General features: G+C 48.1%; 1 protein-coding gene across 1 annotated transcript in view; it reads left to right on the forward strand.

The window, feature by feature from the left end:
* Positions 1-13,789, forward strand: part of MTUS2 (microtubule associated scaffold protein 2) — a gene marked incomplete at both ends in the record, with an annotated part of 168,973 nt that extends 155,184 nt beyond the window's left edge. Inside the window, 6 exons of the mRNA XM_084281481.1 lie at positions 5,227-5,332; positions 7,012-7,085; positions 8,285-8,383; positions 9,413-9,532; positions 11,862-11,959; positions 13,573-13,789. Of these exons, the coding sequence (XP_084137607.1) occupies positions 5,227-5,332; positions 7,012-7,085; positions 8,285-8,383; positions 9,413-9,532; positions 11,862-11,959; positions 13,573-13,789 (714 nt within the window). The remainder of the gene's footprint in view (positions 1-5,226; positions 5,333-7,011; positions 7,086-8,284; positions 8,384-9,412; positions 9,533-11,861; positions 11,960-13,572) is intronic.
* Between the last annotated feature and the right edge of the window lie 6,780 nt (positions 13,790-20,569).

Genomic DNA, 20,569 nt, shown 5'->3' on the forward strand with positions numbered 1-20,569 from the left:
TTCACTGCCAATCTCAACAAGAAGATACTGGTAACAAGCTGATGACTAGAAGAGTATATTCTAGTCATATAATCTTTTCTGCATTTCCTCCTTATTATTTAATGGCATTTTTAATGGTATTTTGACATAGTACTGTGTTACATTGCCATATTATTTTTTTACATGCTTCCATATGTTTTACAGCTAACACCAATATTAAGACTAGCTCTGCTCTCCACACATACTTGCTCCCCATTCCACATATTTTAGTCAATTCATATGAAACCAATGGTTGAACAAGAGTCTGCTATACGCAGAGGTAAGGCCAGAAGAGCCCTGCCCCTTGTTATTTCAAATACAGGTAGTGGTATAGTGAAGTGATGGGACCCATGTAACACATAGCCTAAATATCAAGCAGGTGAGGCATTCCAGGTATCAAAATTTCTACTCCAATATTAAATCTAATGCCATAGATGGTACACACCAAGCATTTCTTCCTGCTTTGCTTCCTATGTGTAGGAAGCTCCCACATACAGCCACTTTAATTGTATTTTTACTAGGAGAAGGCTTTATGTCCACACGTTCTGTGGGCACAGGGTGGCTTCAGTGTGCATTTTGGAGCCAAGGCTCCATGGCTGCTGCTCTCACCCTGTCCATGACCAAGGAGCGCAGACAGCAGGCGCAGAGCACAGGCATGCTCCATGCTGTTCCCCCCACCAAGGATGGTGACAGGCCTTGCTCTGGGCTTGGAAGCAAACCATCTGCATCAGATGAGCATGTGCCCAAGCTAATTTAGTGGGTTTAAGAGGTAGAGGCTGGTGCACCACTGTGCTGCTGTAGCTGAAGCTCCTCCAAGAACCAGAAGAAGGGGCTACCCTGCACTGAGCTCAGTGGAGGGGAAAGCATCAATCTGGAGCACAGCAGAGACCGCAGCCCAGGGCCTTTAAGCTCAAGCATTTGTTAAAAAGGGAGATGACACCATTTACTCCCTGTACTTGATGTACTGTAAAACTCCTGGGATGGGAGCACAAATAGAAACCGAGATGATGACAGTTTTATGTCACTGGTGCCGTGGCTGCCTGGTGCCAGATTTACTGTCTAATGCCAATGGTACAGCAGGGCTGGGCACAGCACAGTCACACAGACACACAGACAGACACACAGACAGACACAGACAGACACACAGCATTCCAGCTGGTGTCCCTGCTGCCCCAGGTGCCACCATGAAGGCAGAGGGGACAGAAGCGCTGCGTGCAGCTGGGCTCTGTGCAGCAGAGCTGTGTTACGGCCTCCTTTGTAGCTTTCCCTCACAAAGGAGCTGTCAGCAAAACCTCCTCTCCTCAGAGTTCCCACACCGAGATGCTGGCTGGGTTCTTCTTTGTTTGCTCTGCCATCAATGGACTTGTAATTTTTGACAGCTGATTCCAGCGAATGTCTTTCTTTGAGGGTGTTTCTTCTTCTTTCTCCTGTGTAAGGATTTGGGTTGATTCCTCTGTGGGGGAGACTGAAGCACTCTCTCTGGATTTTATCCATTTTAATTGCTGTGCCTGTTAGTTGCTATTGATTTGCAGAGCTTGTAGACTGCAACACAAAGGCTTTGTGTAACTGGGCTCTTCTGTCCTGGACGAACTGCCTTTTTCTGTTAGTGCATTGATTTTTAAAGATGTGTAAGAAGATGCTTTAAAATAGTTCCTTGTGCCCTAAACGAGAGTTTTCAAAATCTTTCTTTATAAGTGTGTAGCATCTGTGCTGAGCCATGTCTCTTGATTCTCGTTTCAGTTTATGAAGGATGGTTTTCTTGCAAACCGCTCAAATTTTCTGCTTTAGTTTCTGGTATGAAGGAGGAGTGGTGTTCCCATAAGATTCATCTTTTTTTTTGTCCCTTCACTGTGTCAGCGTGCCTGTTGGTCTTTCCAGAGATACTAGCTCTAGCTGCAAGCCTTGCCCCTCCTGGCTCATGAGGCATTAACATTTATGAATGAAATTGTTCTGTAAATTAATTTTTTGCCTCTGCTCCTCTTTGAAGTGCTCCGGCAGGCTCCAGGACCACAAGGGTGGATGGTGATTTTTTTTTCCCCCTCAGGCTGATCACTGTAAGTGTGGGTTACACGAGTCACAGCAGGACTTGTCTATCAGTATGCTCGTTTTTCTAATCTTCCCATCTATTGTGGTCCTATTAATCACCACACTGAAGCAACGGAATCACATTTTTCCCTCTGAGGGGTAAATGTTGTCCCTCCTCCAGTCCTTTGGTTAGCTCCACAACTCTTTGTTCCCAGAATTACAGGAGATAATGCAAACATTTCTCTCCACTGCTTTGAAACCACTGTTGTGGATACCCTGGTATCTCTGTCTTTTCAACCCGTGGTTCCTCCAGCATCTCATGATGAGTTTTAATATTTTTTTTGCTTCTAATTTGTACTCAGCTGTACACCTCTCTCTGGCCAGAGGAAGCTGACAGGGCTGGTTGGAAAGCTGCTCACCTGCAGCACTTCTTGGCCTTGCTGCCCTTGAAGAGGTTAAGAAGAATTCTGCTAGCCTAGTAACCACGTTGCCTGAGAAATAAGGATCCCTAACAGCTGCAGACCAGAGAGTTTGTAATCCATGGTTCTTCATCCCCTGCTCCACTCACAGAGCTGACCCTCTGGAGAGGAGAAGCCCCTGGCTCTGAGCATAACAAAAAACACACAATGCTGCTCGAGGGACAAGAGTCCTTCCGTACTGATCACTGACCAGGTGTGCCAATGCATCCTGATACTTCTCTGTCCTCCTTGCAACTGAGGGCAAAATTGGAAACATAAATCTGTGCTCCTGGATGGCCAGTATTTCTCACTCGAGCTGCTCAGTTCAAACTGTCTTGTTGCCCTCACTATTGAACTTCTCCCACGAAAGCCACCTCTTGGTTTAAGTTTATTAATCCTTAAAAATCCCAGCTAAATTTCTTTCTATAGCCAGGAGACGTTGTGACACAGTGTTTCATTGAGTTGATCAAGCCTACAGAGTGAGTTAGTGGCAGAGCTGGAGTGAGATGCAAGGGATCTGCTTCCAGGTGCCAAGCAGACTGTTTGCTATGAAAAACTGCAGGCAGGGGGTCACGCGGGAAGATTAAAGGAGTCATTTGGTATGGGAGCATAAAACACACAGAAGACAGAAAAATCCCTGGAGTCCATTTGAAAACTGGAACCTATTTAATTGGCCTTATAGATAAATAACCTGCCAAGGATGGTGGCAGAGAAAGGAGACCCCTTCACCTTCCGAGGGCATCAGAGCTGAGCATAATCGTTCCTATGGGGTGCTGCTGAGCCGAGGAGCAATTAGTACACGAAAAAAGACTTAAGCAAGGGCAAGGTGAAGAGCGTGGCAAGGCTCATGAGGCATGCAGACATCCTAAATGAGGATGTGCTTGGGGAGAAGTCAAATGAGAGTTCATATCCCGTCAGCATCCCGTTGAGTGATCTAACCACTCCTTGCCCTGCTCTTCCATGCAACAGCTCGGCAAGATGAGCCCCACCTTGTTTTGTGAACTCCACCACCGAGTTGTCTCCCATGGTATTCTGAAAATGAGTTTGTTTCATTTTAAATCTCATGTTCAGTGCCTGTTTTTCATTCTAAGAGAATGCCTTCTCCAATCTGATTGGAAATGGTGCTTCTGTTGGGTAATCCAACACATGTGTTTGACGGTTAAATGCAGGGAAATAATTTATTCCAGTCAAGATGTGCTTGGCTGAGTGTCTACCATTATTTAACATAACAGTGGACCAAAGAAAAAAGCTGTCTAAAGTGGAGTGGCTTTGCAATAAACAGCTGTTTCTTTGTAAAAGTAGAACAGCTTGACTCTCTGCCAAATATCTTGCCAGATATCACAGATAATGCCTTCAGTATCGAGAATAAGAACACTGCGATTACAAAACCTGGAAAAGCAAATCTGGTCATCAATGGGTAGCTCTCAGAAACTGGAGGTTACCTGAAACCCTGAGGAACTGGAGGTGAACTTCAAGGCTTTCCTGAAGTCATTCCCCTCTTTTCAGAGCTGGCAGTCCCATTTTGTTTCCTCTTGGACAGCTGCTGACCCCCTGTGAGTGTGGGGTCTTCCTCACACACTCAGAATTTAAAGTCCTTGGTCTTGTATTTGTATTTGTCTGTTATCACCTCTGGTCTTTCAAAAATATGAGCATGTGCAATTTGAGGAGAGGACTCGAAAAAATAAAAGCACACTTCCATGAGCCACTTCATTTGCCTTTGTGGGTGTTGAACCATGGGCTTAACCTAGATCTCAGCCTCTGACTGCATTTTCTTAAGTGAGACTAATCATAACATCATAACTAGAGATCTTGCTCTGCCTTTAGCCAAGTCCTGTAACAAACAGCATCACGGAGAAGTCCCAAACCCATCAGAACACAGGAGCACAGGCTGCCCACAGCCCTCTGGCAACTGCATCCCCTGCTCCTGTGATGCTTGAGGTACGGTGTGCGGCAGTCTGTGGCGGCAGGACCACTTTCTGGCCTCAGTAGAGATCAGAAAAAGCTTTCTGTCTTCACTGGCATCCAGGTTACTTCCACACCAACCTGAAAACTCTCGTGCCTGGATTGAAAAAGGTGCTGTCACATCTTTCATCTGTTTATTGGACATGGACTCAAAATCCGTGCTTCAGGAGGATGTTGTAATTTAGGTCCTGATGGCTTAGTGGGATGCTCGTTTTGCAGTAAAAGGATGATAGATTGCGATTCATTTTATACACTCACTGACGATAATTTCAATGTTTCTCTAGACATAAATATTTTACAACTATAAATAATTCATAGGCACTTTCCATGGAAGTTAATTCACAACCTTGCCATAAAATTCATCGCAGCAGAGAGCCACAAAGACAAAACCAGGATTCCTCAGAACCAAGCAAGTTTATCTGACCATCAGAGGGAGTCAGGTTATGAATATCATTTAAGTTAATATATTGATCAGATTTTTCAACATTTTTCCTTTTTTCATTTAAGGGCGTTTTATACCTTGTGCTTACTTACGCACCTCATCCACTACTGTTAAGTTGAAAGAGCGATAACACAAGTAGCTGCGACTACACGCTACCACTCAAGGGGTCAGCATGCTGCTTTTGCAATGAATAAGACTGGCTCGTGTGCTGGGATCCTTTTTCTGTTTCCAGCTCACTGCAGCTGCCCAGCAGTGGCCTGTCGGTGTGCTGCAGCATGTCTAACTGTGTGCCCGTGTCTCTGCTCGCTGTCGTTGCAACAGGTGGCCGATATCACAGCTGCCCACGAAGCTGCAGTGTTGCAGCTGGAAAACAACCACACCTTGGCCATCGCCGTGCTGCAGGACGAGCACGACTGCGAGATTCGAGGTAAGCAATTTGTCTTGCTCTGGTGCTTTCATGCTGGGTGACCCACAGGGTTTAAGCAGTGCATACAGCATCTGACTCGCAGCTGAGAGTGTCTGAGGGGTCTCTGGGACAAAGACCTGCATGGGTTGCTGAGCACGGAGTCCAGATTCCACCTCACTTCACCAACAGGCTTTTCTCAAGAGCCAGTGTGCCTAATCAGGAGGCTGGAGCTCATTTAACACCCCTCAATATCAGCGCTTAGATGCCTACACTGCTTCTGAAAACAGGAATCGTTGTTTTCACCAACTAAAGCCCAGCCGTGCTGAGCAGAACAGAGCCACGCTGCTGCAAGTCTGCACATCAGCACTGTTGTCCTTATTTTTTCCTATGGTTTTTCCGTGGGATTTGATGCTGCACCAAATTTCAGTGTCTAAACACGTCTTTGCACATGTTAGCTTGACATTTATCACTCATCTGTACAATCTGCCTTCATTTTTTTTATTCTTCTTCTTATTATTTTTTTTTCAAAGAAGCACAAGGACCTGATTTTGAATAGTTCTAGTAGGTTTTCCCACCACTTCCCCCAGATAGAGCAGTATTGCTTAGCTGTGCATTGTATCATTTAGATACACAATCCAGAGAGCAATATTGCAATAGTAGCTGAGAACAGCCTGTTCCCCTCTCCTGTAGGCAGAGATGGTGTTGGTAATAGCAAATATAAAATTAAAATATACAATTTCGAAAATTACAAAAAAAAAAAAAAAAAAAAAAAAAGTCCTTGCTTGAGGATATTCAGGTATTCTTATCTATCCGTTTTTGTCAGTACTTTCTACTGATAAAACCTGGTTATGAAGGTGTTAGGGTCCAAAGCCCGCCCTGTGCTGCTGCTGTGGGTGCCGAGTGCCCTCCTGTGCCTGGAAGGGGCACTGCAAACGCTGCGGGCTCAGCATCACCAATGCAGATCCCCCCGGTGGTTGGGGGAAAAGGCACAAAACAGGGTGTCCGTATGCTAAAAGGAAGGTACAGCTACCGGACTGAATGCCAGTTTCATGCAGTTGTGTTAGACATTAAACTTTATTCCACTTTGGTTCTGAATTCCAAATTCTGAATTTCAGAATTCCAAACTTCTGGTTATAAATAAACCCAGGGTGACTTATTCTAGTAGTGAAGCCTTTAATCATGTAGTATAAATAGAGGATTTTTTTGTCTCCATGGTCTGGCAGTTTGCTCACTAATGGAGTAAATCTCACAGGTCCTCTGTCACAGCTCCATCATTCGCATTTTTGCATCAGAGTTGCTGGCTCCCCTCTCTATAGCCCCAAAGAAAATCCCAAACCTGTAAATATATCCAATATCAAATCCCTTGACTTGGGGACACTCACTCTGAAGTGGTAAGTTGCCCATTTTCAGACTGAGCCTTTTCAGATCAGAGCTCCTGGGAGCTGGCACTTCTCAGTGGTCCTCAAAAATTAGAATTTGGCCACCTAGAAATAGAGGTGCCTACCATCACTGAAAAACCTGGAAATTTTGGTCCTCAGAACAATTTGCCCAAGACCATGTACTATATTGCTGCTGGTTTCTTCCTTAACCTCCATGCCCTAAAATTGCTTCCTAAATTGTTCTTGTCTCACCAACTCTGTGCTCTCAGACCCTGGTGTGCTGGACTTCACTAAGCAATGTCATGTCTGTGTCTTCCACAGAACTGGTTGCTGCCCACGAACTGGAAAAAACACAATTAAAAGAGAATTTTGAAAAGCTGCGGCTGTCACTCCAGGTTAGCAGTTTCCTTATTTCCCACCCCAAACCGATGGTGCAGAGCTAGGCAAACCTAAAGGGAGGGAAACGCAGCTGGATAAAGCTAAGAAACGCCCTTTGCACCTTGCTGGCTCTTGCAGCACTGAAGCCAGGAGTTTTTTTCACAATTTTCCCCTCTATGACAGGGAAAAGCTGGCTGTGGTCAGGGTGCACCCCGCACATCGCATCTCTCACACCCCACTAACAGCAAGATTAAGATCATCGCAGCTTTTCCAGCCCCTCTGATAACTCCCTGCTGCTCTTGCTCCCTAGATGAAGCAGTTCTGGGGAGGGGAGGGCAGAAGCATGTCCCCATCACTCATGCTAAGTTTGGAGATTTTGTGTGAACAAGTAAAAATGCCAGAGCAAATAATGTTTGCCCTGTTCGATTTTGTAAAGAGAGATTAATTCATTATTTTTTTTTTAACCCTGACCAGTGTATAGCGCTGCATGCAGCAATTGTCACTGCCTCCATGCAGCTTCCACAGTTTGAGGCATGTCAGCAGTTCTGATAAGCACTGATGTAATGCTACGGCTTAGAAATTACAGACATAAAATATATAGGAGTGCTGGCCTCACAGCAACGGTGACATTTACAGGTGTGGTCTGTGAAAAAGTAGCAGGAATGCCTTCCGTGATAACAGAAATATGGTTGCTTAAAATAGCACGTTGTTCCTGCAGAGAGCTTAGGGACGAAATGGCTGTCACTCAAAGCCCACACCACTAACTCCTCATCGCTTATTATTGTGCTAAAAGCCCTCGAGTAGTCTGGAGTTTTGCCTTTGAAGGTGAAGGAAGCAGAAGAGGGTATCTCTACTGCGTAGTTTGGACTCTAGGGGCTGCACAAAAGAGCTCTTTTTAATGCCTGCAGAATAAATGCCATCTGCCTTAAGAAAGGGCATGGTTGTTCTTATCTATCCCAAGGTGATGGGTGTGATTTAGCATCAGAGATGTTTCATGAAGCCAGCTAGCCGCAGGCACTGCAAGGATTTCGGGATTCCCTGAGGCACTGGGTTGTGGAAAACCCCGCTGCATGTTCAAGAGGCCTTATGTAAAAAAATCCCACCTGGCAGTGGTTTCTGAGCCTTGTTCAGGTCCCCTGGTGGTTTCACAGTGCAGATTGTATGAGTGTTTGAGGGGTGATAACCTGGTGGTGTGGCCATTTCTCCTCCCCTGCAGGACCAGATCGACACCCTCACCTTCCAGAACCAGTCTCTGAAGGCCAAAGCAGACCGGTTTGAAGAGGCTTTGAAGAAAAGCACTGAGGAGCAGCTGAAGGTAGATGGTCACTATAATTATAGTCATCGAGATATGTGCTCCTACGTGTGGCACACATCACACAGTTAGCCATAGGATCCCAGCACCAGGGACTGGGGCACAGGCCCCAACCAGGACCCCAAATCTTGAGCTCTGGGGAACAATCAACAATCTTAGCCTAGGTCTGAATACACAGAACTCTACCTCAATTTCAGGCCATTTTCAATCATCTTTTGAGTTTATTTCTCCATCTTTTCACCCAAAATATGTTGCTCAGAAGGGGACAACTCCTAAGGAAAGGAGTGCAGGTGTCTGTCTGGCCGTGGGAAACAGACAGCATCAGTCCCCTCCATCCCTGCTGCAGTATTTAATATACATGAAAGGACAAATTCTGCTGTGTCACAGTGACTGTAACTCCCAGACAGTTCACTGGAGTGAGTTACAGTCAGAAAAAAAAGAAAAGCTTAAGTCAGCAGCAGTAATTCATCAGTATCATTCAGAGCACATCGTCTGCCCGTGAGCTGAATCCCAGTGTTCCCTACATCCAAAGTTCCTGAGCAGAGAAGAGAAATATCTTATTAACAGGAATCACTGTTCTTTCTCCCACCACAGGCTTGATCCTTGCTAACAAGCACCATGAAGCAGTGCAGGCAAGGCAGAACACCGACATTTTTACCTCTGGCCCCCTTGCCCAATATCTGTCTCTTTCTGCAATTTCATGGTTGCACTTCTTGCAAGGAAACATCTCTGCCCAGTCATAAAACACCTCATCAGTTCCCAGGCTGTGAGCAGGAATGAAGTTGCCAAATAACGTGGCATCCTATCTTTCTAGCCATGAGGCTGGTCAAGAGGAAGGTACCACTGCTTGTCTGGGATAAAAGGATGTGCTAGGAGACAGGGTGAGGGTTCAGATGGGCTGGGGAGACCCAAGTGCATCTGACTTTCACAGCACTGAGCCTCCTAAACCATTGGGTAGACTAGGAAAACTTTTACCTTATGACTGTAGATGCATTTATGGCCAACATATATAACTTACTGGTTATTTCCTAGATTGCACGAGCTCCGTATCTGCACTTAGAAAAAGATCTGAAGAGCTTAAAGCATGTTCTGGAAATGAAGAACCATCAGATTCACGAACAGGAGAAGAAGATAATGGAGCTAGAAAAACAAGTGAGTTGTCATTTTTCCTCCAGAGGAGGCATCCCAGAGGTAGAAAAGTAAAAGTTTGGTTACAGCAGATGCATTCAGAAGGGGTGAGAAAAACACTTGAGGTTGGGGAAGATACAGGCAGAGGGGTCCGTAAATGTCTGTTATGTTTTTCCACTGCCAAACACAGCTTCTTCTACTATAACATCTCAGGTTTTCACTCAGAAATTGGGATCTTTTCCCATCCCTTTACCCACCCACGATACCCCTGACTTCTCCCACGCAACTGTTGGTCTGTGCTGCGTCTCCATGTGGTCAGCCCCTGTGTTAGACAGGGAGGTGAGTGGCAAATGATGGAGGGGGAGCACCGTGGTACTCCAGGGCTTAATTCTGTGCACCAGCCTGCACCCCCCTGCAGGAGCCAGGTGAACATTTAGGGCAAGTGGAGGAAGGTCCTGCTGCTAGTCATGCAGAAATTTAGGGAGCTCCCAGCCACGGGTATGAATTAGCAATATTCAGCAGTCCCTAGCAAAACTCACACTAGGAATGCTCTCGCTCTCTCCAACCCTGAGGTAATGTTGTCCTGCAGACTGCACTGTTTTCTTATCCTTTGCTTGTATGGGTCCCCGAGGAAGAACTCCCCAATTTGCCATAAATTGCGCTTTTTATTGGAAAGGGGATTCATTTTGTGTGGGATAACCTGCAGTGACAGTAAGTGCAGAGCGTGGTGACAGGATGAGGCATTACCTCAGCTGGGGAGCCAGGACAGCTGGTTCAGCACAGCGTTCGGCAAGATTTCTTTCCATTTACGGGGAAATCTGAGAAGTCAGATGATTATTTTGCTGAACAGATGCTTGAGTAAGTGGATGTGGAGAAAAAGGTCTCCTTACAGCTGAGATTTGTTAACTGTGCTCCTTCCTCCTGGAGCCAAGCCAGCATCCGAAAACACACACAGTAGAGTTATACTGAAGAAAAAATATATATATTAATACATGTATACATAAAATATATATATATAATTAATGGCCTACATAGTTTCTGGTCATTTAGTTGCTTTTGCTAATTAACCACATACAAGCTCACAGCCCTGCTCCTGCCCTTTATCACAGTGAAACACTTGGGTTACTGTGGTCCAAGGGTACAGCTGCTTTCTGTTTGAAGGTTTACCTTTATAAGTGTCAGCCACCTACAGGGCTTCTCCAAAGGCTCTGGAAGATGGGGAGCTTCATGAGGGAGCAGGAATAGTTTTAAACTAAAAGAGGGTAGGTTTAGATTAGAGATTAGGAAGAAATTCTTTACTCAGTGGGTGGTGAGGTCCTGGCACCCGGAGAAGCTGTGGGTGCCCCATCCCTGGAGGTGCTCAAGGCCAGGCTGGATGGGGCTGAGAATCAGCATCATTCTTTACTGTTACCTTCACAGGCTGGAAATCACTGCCTAAAACTGATGCCTCCACCTCAAAGTGTGAGTTATTGCTAACCCCAGTGCACAGCATTTTGATTCTTTCTAAAAGGTAGGGAAATTCAATAACCGAGCTCACACAGAGATAAGGTCGCCCTGCGATAACTTGTTTTCTCCCAAAAGTGTTGGACTCAGCAACATTCAAACTGCAGGGGGAAAAAGATAAAAAAAATAAATAAATAATAATAATAAAAAAAAGAGAGAACTGCGGTGATAAAGTGAAGTATGTCAAATTCAAAACTTGTGAAAGACAGGGCGTCTGAGGCCACGGTGCATGCTCATGAACATCTTCGTGATGTTTTCATACACTGCTGGTGACATCCTCAAACTCTGTCCTTGGGCTGTCCCAGGTGCAAGCTACCTACTCCTGGGAGAGGATTCATTTCACCTAATTGCAGCTGTAAGGTAAATGTCTAGTGTAAGGCAATCATTTAAGCTGATGCTGTCAGCAGTGGAAAGAAGTGTCTCCAAAGGGCAGCCCGCTCATGCAAAGGCAGCAGCAGTCCAAGGCAGCCCTGGTGGGTAACTCCTTCCTCCCCAGACCCAGGGAGATGTAATTCTGGCAGTGCTGGCTCCCAGGGGATGGAAGTATGAGAGCATCACAGGGAGAGATGTTTTATTTGGGCTCGGACCCTCCTCCTCAGTTAGAAATAAGGGCTCCTTCAGCTCTGCCTCCCCTCGAAGCTCCGCTGCTGCCCTGCCTACTTCACCAGGATGATAAAGTCAGACCTCCAAGTCAAATATGCAGTCAAGATGACCACCTCCATCCATCCAAAGATGTTAGAAGTTGCTCTGGGGACAAATAAAGATAAAGGACAAATCTTCCTGCAGTAGGGTTTGAGATTTCTTCAGACTTTAAAAAAAAAAAAAAAAAAAAAAACTTCTTTTGTTGCAGGCTGAAAAAAATTTAATCCTGGAAGAAAAAATCACTGTGCTGCAACAGCAGAATGAAGAACTCAGAGCCAGGATTGAGCAAAATACTGTCATAACAAGGTTTGTGAGATACTTGCTGTCCGTGTCAGCTTGGAAGGAGACTGCAGATTTAACTGCCCTAGGCTGACACTTACTTCAGAAGGAGAAAAACTAAGTCTATTTCTCCTGAAAGGGTTTCTTTGTCCTGATCTGCCTGTTTTATTAACAGATCCTTTTTATATCAGGGTTTGGTTACGTATCTATACAAAGTCATTCTCATGATTCTGGCATGGTGCTGAGATCACAGTTGCCAGTTGCCACGAACCTCTTTGGTCAGGAAGCAGCGAGGATGGAACGAGATGACCTTTGAGGTCCCTCCAACCCGAGCCTGTATCTATAACGCACATGTCACTGAAGTGGTCACCTTTCCGTGACTGGGGAAAATAAATTTTTAAGCTCTGGTGCACCAGACCAGCTAGAGACATCTGTTTGGAGCTGGGTAAGCAGTGCTCTACAAGGGCTGGACTCTCTCCGTGCCTATGACAGTGGCTCAGGTACCTCTTGGTTTGGTGCTTGGCTTCCAGTTGCTGATACCTGCCTCTGGCTGGGTGTAGGGCACCCTCCCTTCCCTGAAATTTGAGGTCAGTGTGCAAAGTCAATTTTTTATTTTTATTTTTTTCTGATTCTTTGACTCCCCCCCCCCCCATGGTGGATGCCATGCTGAAGGATGCCGGCAGTGCTGGCTGTGCCAGCTGCCTTTGTCAGTGTCCAAGACACCTCACCTCAGATGACACAGCACAAATTCCCAGCACACGAGGCTTAAAATTAAAAAGAGTTATTTCTACAGCGGGAGCTCCCCTGTGGGCTTCCTCGCGCCGTTTGGACTGTGAGCTCACACCACAGCTGCTTCCCTAATGGGGTCATGAATAGGATCTTTCTCCTCTGCTGGGCAAATCGCTTCCCAAAATATTCCAGCAACTCATACTCTTACAGTCCTCTGACTCTGTAGCTGCTGCTTTGTGGTTCCAGATTTCCAGGGGAGTGGGAGAGGAACAGACACATGCATGGTCACCTAAGCTCCCTTTCTGTAGGAAACTAGGCTAAACAAGCAGAAAACCTTTAAAAATGTTTTTAACAAGATCAGAAATACCACCCCACCCCCCTAGAGATGTCTGATGACACAAGAACAGGGAGTCAGCAGTGAATGGCATCTGCTGCAGGCTTCAGGCTGTACCCAGGAAAGGAGCTGGGCAGAATTTAGTGTCGGGGTTGTCCCTGAAGCCCTTTTCCCTCCTGGTCCTGGAAGAGGAGCTCTGGCCAAGGGGCAGCATGGTCAGGGAGCACAAGTGCCTGCGGCCCCAGGGCTCTGGGCTCCATCCCAGCAGCGAGCTGCCTCCACCGAGGCTTGTGGGCACCTTCCCAGGTAGAAACTCTTGTGCCAGTGAGCAGAGACTTTTTTTTTTTAAGCAATTTTTGCTCTGCTGTCTGTATGGGAAAATGGCCAAATCTTAAGAGCCAGGAGAACGTGGTCAGTGGTGGTGAAGGGGTCCTGAGAAAGCTGTGCCCAGCTCAGGCAGCTCAGCTGCAGCCCTGGGGGCAAGGTGGGATGGCACGGGGAGGAGATGGGCAGCATCCTTCACCACCCCCATCTTCCCTCCGCCGAGCCTCACGCGTGGTCTCGCTCCCCTCCCCAGGCAATTATCGGAGGAGAACGCGAACCTCCAGGAATACGTCGAGAAAGAAGTGGAGGAGAAGAAGAGGCTGAGCAGGACGAACGAGGAGCTCCTCTGGAAGCTGCAGGGGGGAGAAGCCGTGAGCCCCGTCAAATCCCCGCCCGCATCCTCCACGGCTTTCTACCGCTGCTCGTCGGGGAACTCCTCCCCAGCCAAAGCCAGAACCGTGCGGCGATGATCTGGCAGCGGCCGTGCTGATGACTCCCCCCCCTGCCTCGTACGCGTTTCCACCCTGCTGAATTTCACCCTGCGAGGAAGCATCGCCATCCGTGGGCGCCCAGGGTTCGTGGCTAGCAAGCATGCTCCGTAGCTGCATAGCTTCACACTAGGCAGGGCACCCGTAGGGTCCCCACGTAGGAGCTCCTGGTTCTGGCACGTTGATTAGGATAGCAAAGAGGACAGCAGAAAATAATAATAATAATTAAAAAAAAAAAAAAAAGGATAGCAAAAAGTTAGGGTAGCGGCGAGTTAGGGTAGCGAACGTTTAGCTCGATGTGTTCACATTTTAACTGTGGTTAGAGCCAGAAGTTGGAAAATACTGAATGAACGGTTCGTCGGACTGAGCTGCTGCTGCAGTATTTCAGGGTAGTCACAAATAGGGTTCCGGCTGTGAATATTTCCGTATGTGTGTCTGTGTTTATAAACCTGTATGTACTGTACCTTTATACCTACGTATAGACGCACACACATATATATGTAGTCGAAGATGTTCCCGATTGCATTTTTTTATATTCTTGGATACTACGAAGTGCTGATATATTTTCATTACAGTCAGCAGTTTTTCTAACTCGTGCCTAAGACTTGTGTCTAAACGAAACGCATTTCTGTTTAGCCTCCCAGGAATATTTATACCCGAACTAGAAGGAAGTTACACAGAAGTAGAAGCGCCTTCCAAGCGACCACCAAGTGGTACTCTACGTAACGTGAACACCAGCGACTTTTCAGTTCCCAGACAGTACTGCCTTGAACACCGTCACCTTCGCGTTGAGCACCCGATGAGATACGCATGCCATGCACGGCTTTTTAGCTCTCAGCGTCAGTATTGTGGGTGGAGATAGGCTAGAGATGAGAAACCTGAGGTTTTCAGTCAGTCTGGGAGAGGTTAGTGGTTAACGTGAGTCAGTTTTAGAGTCTCGAAACCCTCAGTGGCTTTCATCTTGACCTGTTTAGGAAACAGTCAGAAATCTCTGCTTGGAGGTTACTGTCCTTTTTGATTTATTTAGAGTCCCATAAGCAAGAAGGAGAAAATTGCTCCTTCGGTCCTTGACCTTTGCTGGCCAAGAGCATTAGGACGAGCTGTTGGGGCCTGCTTGGGCCTGAAGCACATAGGACTGTGTGGGCACAAACGTGGTCAGAAGCCTTTTCCTTCCATATCTCCCCATTATTTCGCACCTCCAGATTTTACCCAAAGTTACGGAGCACTTTTGAGGTTGATGGAAAAGTCTGGCTAAACTACCTTTAGCTTCTCTGCCTTGAAGCAACAAGCTCGCCCTGGCTGAGCATCGCCCCTGCTTGCCCACGGGGCTGGAAAGGGCTGCGGGGCCCTTGTGGGCTCCGACAACGAGCAGGGGGGAAATGTCCCGTAGCATCAATCAAAATAATAACAATAATAATAACAAAAGGGAGAGCTGTGGGATGGTTTTATGTTCTAGACACAGCTTCGATCACCACCGACAGGCCTGTGGCCCCGGCCATGGCGCTAACGACTAAGGGTGATCTTTTTGTTGTGTTTTTTTTTTCCCTCCTTTTTTAGAGAAATTTATTTTTGTAGAGGCTTTTGCATGATACTGTGATACGTTGAGCATCTTGTTAGGATAGCCCGCTCCACACCGGCTGGCTGTTGTAATGCAGCACTAGATTTTAGCGTGGCCTGCAAGTGTGGCCTGCGAGTCGAATAGCTCCGTGACACCCCGACAGCCACAAAGCCCCTGCTGGCCGGCACCGAGTTCATCACCTTCACCCTTGCTAAATGCACGGGCACCTGCAGCACTGACTGCCTCGCCGTGCCTCGCTCTGCTGATATATTCCTGCCACAATCAGAGGATACAGCCAGAGCTGGGACCACGATGCTGAGCTTCTCCCAGCTGGACACGGCAGAGCGTATTAGCACCCTGAGATGGGTTGGCCAAGCCCATCCTTTTTTTTTTTTTTAACTTCTTCGTTGTTTTCCTCTATTTCTGGTGCTTTCCTTCTCTCTTTGTTGGCTTAAGTTCATACGCAAGAGATGCTTCCAGCAGCGAATTGGGAGTGGGGCTTCAGCGGTGGGGGAAGGGGGACCGATCCCAGCTCCACCATCATTTGGTGTCGTTGCCAACCCCTTTCCCATCGGATTTTTGCCTCCCAATCCTGCCTGTCACTGGGATCTTCCTTGGTGTGGCCCCTGGGGGCTGCCCAATTGCTAGCAAAGCTGTGAGAAGCTCTGCCTGGCCAGGAGGGATCCAGAAAACCTTCCCTGGGGGGCCACAGTGGGTGCCTACTGCTGCTGCAAGCCCAGGAACGGAGTTACTTCCCCCCAAAAAATAATTATTCCTCTTTCCTGCTTCTCCTTATCTCTGGGGCCAGGGGCATTCCCAGGGGACGGGGACACCGAGTAACCCTGCTAGTGCCAGGCGGCTGCAAGCCCAGCTCCCAGCCTTTGCTTTTGGGGTCTGGTGACTTCCCAAACATCAGCGTCACCACGGCTGCTTCCCCCATTTTGCAGGAGGGAGGGAAGGCAGGAGGGAGTTTTAGGGCAGGAGGAGGAGGCAGCACGTGCCACGGGCAAGGCTAGCCCCAACGCTGCCCTCCCTGAGCCTCCCTAACACACATCTTCCTCGTCTTCCTCGGGGAGAGGGCGCCTGCCAAGTGCCTGGCGAGGACATCCCCGCACAATACGAGCAGGGGGGAGGCAGAGCAAAGACCCCGTCCTCCCTTTTTCCCTTTTGGGAGATGGAGCTGGGAGTTCAGGCCCGGCATCTCCCCCTGGTAGGGTCTGTGGGTGCTTGGGGTTGGCTCGGAAAATGCACGGGGACAAAGGCTGGCGGTGGTGGCGGGGTTTGGGGGAGGAAGGCGAAGGCTAACGGGTGCAAAATCAGGTATTTTACGTCTCTGCACTGAGCGTGTTTGTGTCCCATGGACACGCCGAGGAGCCTCTGTACAGTTCCCACGCAGTAGGAGCCCTGTGGTCCGGTTTACTCTGTGGCTAACGAGTACAGGAAGAGTTTGTATTATTTGGGTCGCGCTGTACAGATAAGTGTAATATATTCCTGATAATAAACGCGAGCGCCCGCAGACGGAAGGGGCAGGCGCCTGAAAACCCGGTGTGTCCTGCGGTGGTTTGTGTGCACAGAAGCTGGGGTGAATAAAAGGCAGAGCAAAATCCTATGGGAGCGTGGTAAAGACCTCTCTGAGGTTGGTGTTTGTGGATGAAGGGTGTTTGCCCACCTTCGGCACAGTTTGGGACTTTGAGACCTGCTGAGGTTTGGGGATCAACTCACCCATGGATGCTGGAACAAGCTGCGAGGCAGATTTAAAAATCAGGATAAATGACAGGCACGATTTATTTGGCTACTGAGAAAAGAAAAATGTTTTAATGCTGTACCACGTAATTACAAGTGAATTTCCAAATTCCGAGAGCTTCGTTGGGGGGAGAAGTATTTACAGGGTGTCAGCAGGATCAAAAGTAGGCTGTGGGCTCGCGCTGTGCTCCAGGGGCAATTTCACATTGGGGAACTTAAGGCTTCAGTCGCTACGTGAACACAGCCGAAAACCAAACCCAAACGAAACCGAATAAAAACCCCAAAACCCCAAACAAAGATTGGAAACTTAGATTTGTTTGCGGAACAAGCATTAAAACTATTTACCACGCCTGTAAGAAATATTCTGGGGGAAATCATTAGGAAAATAGACCATCGGACAACGGAAAGGTATATACACTTCGCTGAATAATTCGAAAAAATAAAAAATATACAGACTCTTCCATGGCTTCAGTCAGTAAAAATCGCCTCGCTGAAGGAAGGGCCCTCGCTCACCACCCGTTTGGGAGCACGCCGGCTCCGGGGTGGGCAGCGCCCTGCTCCTCGCCCTTCCCCTGGCACGGGAGGCTGGAAGGCAGGGCCACGAAGCGTGTCCCCGAGCAGGCTGGCCCCGTGTCCCGCAGCAGGAGCAAATACCCTGAGAAAAGCCCCTGAGGCTGCCGGTGCGAGCGGCTGGGCACCCTCAGCACCGTGCCCTCGGGGGGTGCCCTCCTCCTGTCCACCCCGCAGCCCCGCACCGGGTGACCTGCCCTCTTCCTCCCCAAAAATTCAAGCCCAGCAGGCGTTGGGAGGTTATCCAAGGATTTAGAAGCAGAGAGGATTTTTCTGCAAGAGGGAATGGGGCAGCCTTTAAAAGGGGACGGTGCTGAGATGCAGGGGGGCTGCGGGGCGCCCTGCACCCCTCCGAACCCTCTCCGCTGCCCGTGTGCTCGCTTACCCACTGGGCCAGCTGATAACAAAGCTCGTTTGTAAGTGGTTTTCCGGGGGTGGAAATGCTTGTGCTAGCAGGAATTTGAGAAATCCCACTGCAATACCCAAAACGCCACCGCTCCAGCAGCTGATCGTACAGAACACCAACGCAGTGAATGCCCTCGTGATATTGCCTGCTGCTCCCCGCGCCAGCAGGAGAGATGTTAGCTCCCCGCAGGCACAACGCAGCCTGTGAACAGGATTTTTTTCCCCAAGCCCTGCCCCAAAACCAAGCAGCAGGGCCGTGAGGGGCTCCCTTCCCCGTCCTGCTGCACCCCAAGGGGGCCGGTACGCACCGGGCACCCAAACCGGTGGCAAAATCCACCCCGAGGGGCAAAAAGAACACAAAATGAAGCCAAAACCGAGCTGGTGATGACTTTTCAGCAACAAGAGAATTAAATTTGTAAGCAAATAAGCAAAAGCTAATCGTTTGGGGGGTTTTACGCCAAACTATTAGCTCGGGGGAGCGCTGTTGTGGCAGGTTTCCTTGGGGAAAGGCTGGCAGGCTCCATGTCGGAGGGCTCCTGTGCAGGGAGCAAACTGGGAGCACCCAAACAGGGTAAAATAAAGTCAGTCCTTGGGGCCAGATCCTGCCCCAGAGGAGCAGGCAGGCTGTGTCTAGGAGCAAGGCATCACTCCTCTGCTCCTCCCATCCCCTCATACAGTGAAATGCTCTGCATCTCTACACAACGTCCTTGTAAAACAAAACAAAATCGTGAGCCAACTATTTACAAAGGAAAGCTCCAAGGAGGGGAGGCCTACTGCTCACTACAGCGAGGTTATAGCAGCAGCTGCATGTCTTCAAACACACCTGGCTTCGTCTGTGTTACATGCAGACATCAGCAGGGAGGCAGAGACAAAAAAACAAAAAGAAAAAAAAAATAAATTAAATAAAAAATAAAAACTCACCCATTCGCAAAGTCCTGGGCATCATCCTAGAAAGAGGGAGCCCAATTTTTTTTTTTTTTTCTTTCACCTTTCGGGCTGCAAAAGAGAAGCGAATGGGGACGGAGCCACAAGGAGCCCGTGCCAAACCTGCTGTCCCCGTGGCCACATCGTGCCAGGGCAGCATGGCTCCGAAAAGTGGCAACAAAACCTCTTGAAAGATGGCCCGGGGTGGGCTGCAGGAGCCTGAGATGGGGAGAAAAGCCCTCGACTCCCACAGCAGATTTGCAGCAGGTGGCTCTGGGGCTGGGACGGGTAATGGCACACTGAATGCAGGCTCTGGGGGCACAGAAGGGTTTTTCCTATGAAACCTCCTCAGAAAAAAATAAAAGAAGCTGAAGAAAAACGGCCCCAGCCCAGACTTTCCCTTCCTTCCAAGTGCTGCAGTTACATGCCACAAAAGCTGACGTCAAGTTACGGAATATAAATACCAGAACAGATCCCTAAGCAGACAACGAAAAAAAAAATAAGTTAACATTTATATTAAAAAAAAAATAATAATACATACAGCAAGAAATCTGCATATTTTTAAATAATTCTCTTTGGAAACACCCTTCCAGTCAGAATTCATATCGTTAATGCTGAATGTCTCAATTGCTCACAGCCGGTACCCACGGTGGAGAAAAATGTCCTTAAGGTTTTGGTACAATGGGAAACTCAAATCCCCTCTGCGTTTGCCTTTTACTTTTGCCCTCCTGCCACACCTTCAGTGCTTTTCAGGAGGCTGTGGAGTGCGCCGAGTTTGCCCTTGTTTAAAATCAAAACAGATCTCCACCTCGTGGGCTTGGATTTTTGATCTCTCCCTGCTTGAGCAAAAACTTGATACGTGCAGAAGGAAAAAAGGCTTGGCAGATGGGCAGGACCATCTGCCGGGACGAAAGCGCCCTGAAAACGCACCCCGAAAGCACAGCACAGCTCCCAGTCCATCCGACTCCATCCCACTAAGCCCCTGGTCGAGTCAAATCGAGGAGCCTGTTCCTCAGCTCTCCTTCTCTTCACCACCCAGAGCTGTGCTGACAGGTCAAAAGCTGCGGAGGGCACCTAAGGCAGCATCCAGCCAGGGTAGGGCAGGGGTTTCTGCAGTGTCTGGTCAGGATTTGTTGCTCAGTACGAGCTGAAATGTGAGTTTAAATTTAAGAGTGGTGTTACGTGGGCATGGCCCACCTTTCTAATGCTCTAACAAGCCTTTTTCAGGGCAAGGAATTCGTCTGGGGAAAAATATTTGGGGGAATTTGAGGGAATTGCAACCAGCCTGATGCACGGAGAGGAAAGCAGGGCCCTGCTTATTTTCCGGGCTCGATGCCGCCCCGCTGCCGGCGGTTTTTGAGGCAAAGAGGTTAAAAAAGTTAAATACAGTAAAAACTATGAAACCCAATCCTTTACAGAACGCAAATCTTGCGGGTGCTTTCTTAACCAGGCGAAAGCTGGTGTTTGGCAGGAGCCTTTTGGGGTTTTTTTTGTGCGTACACAGGTGGTACAGCTCACATCAGGCTAAGCACGACGGTGGCACTGCGGATCAGGCAGTGGCC

The sequence above is a fragment of the Netta rufina genome (assembly GCF_964035555.1).
Source record: "Netta rufina genome assembly, chromosome: 1".
Classification (NCBI taxonomy): domain Eukaryota; kingdom Metazoa; phylum Chordata; class Aves; order Anseriformes; family Anatidae; genus Netta; species Netta rufina.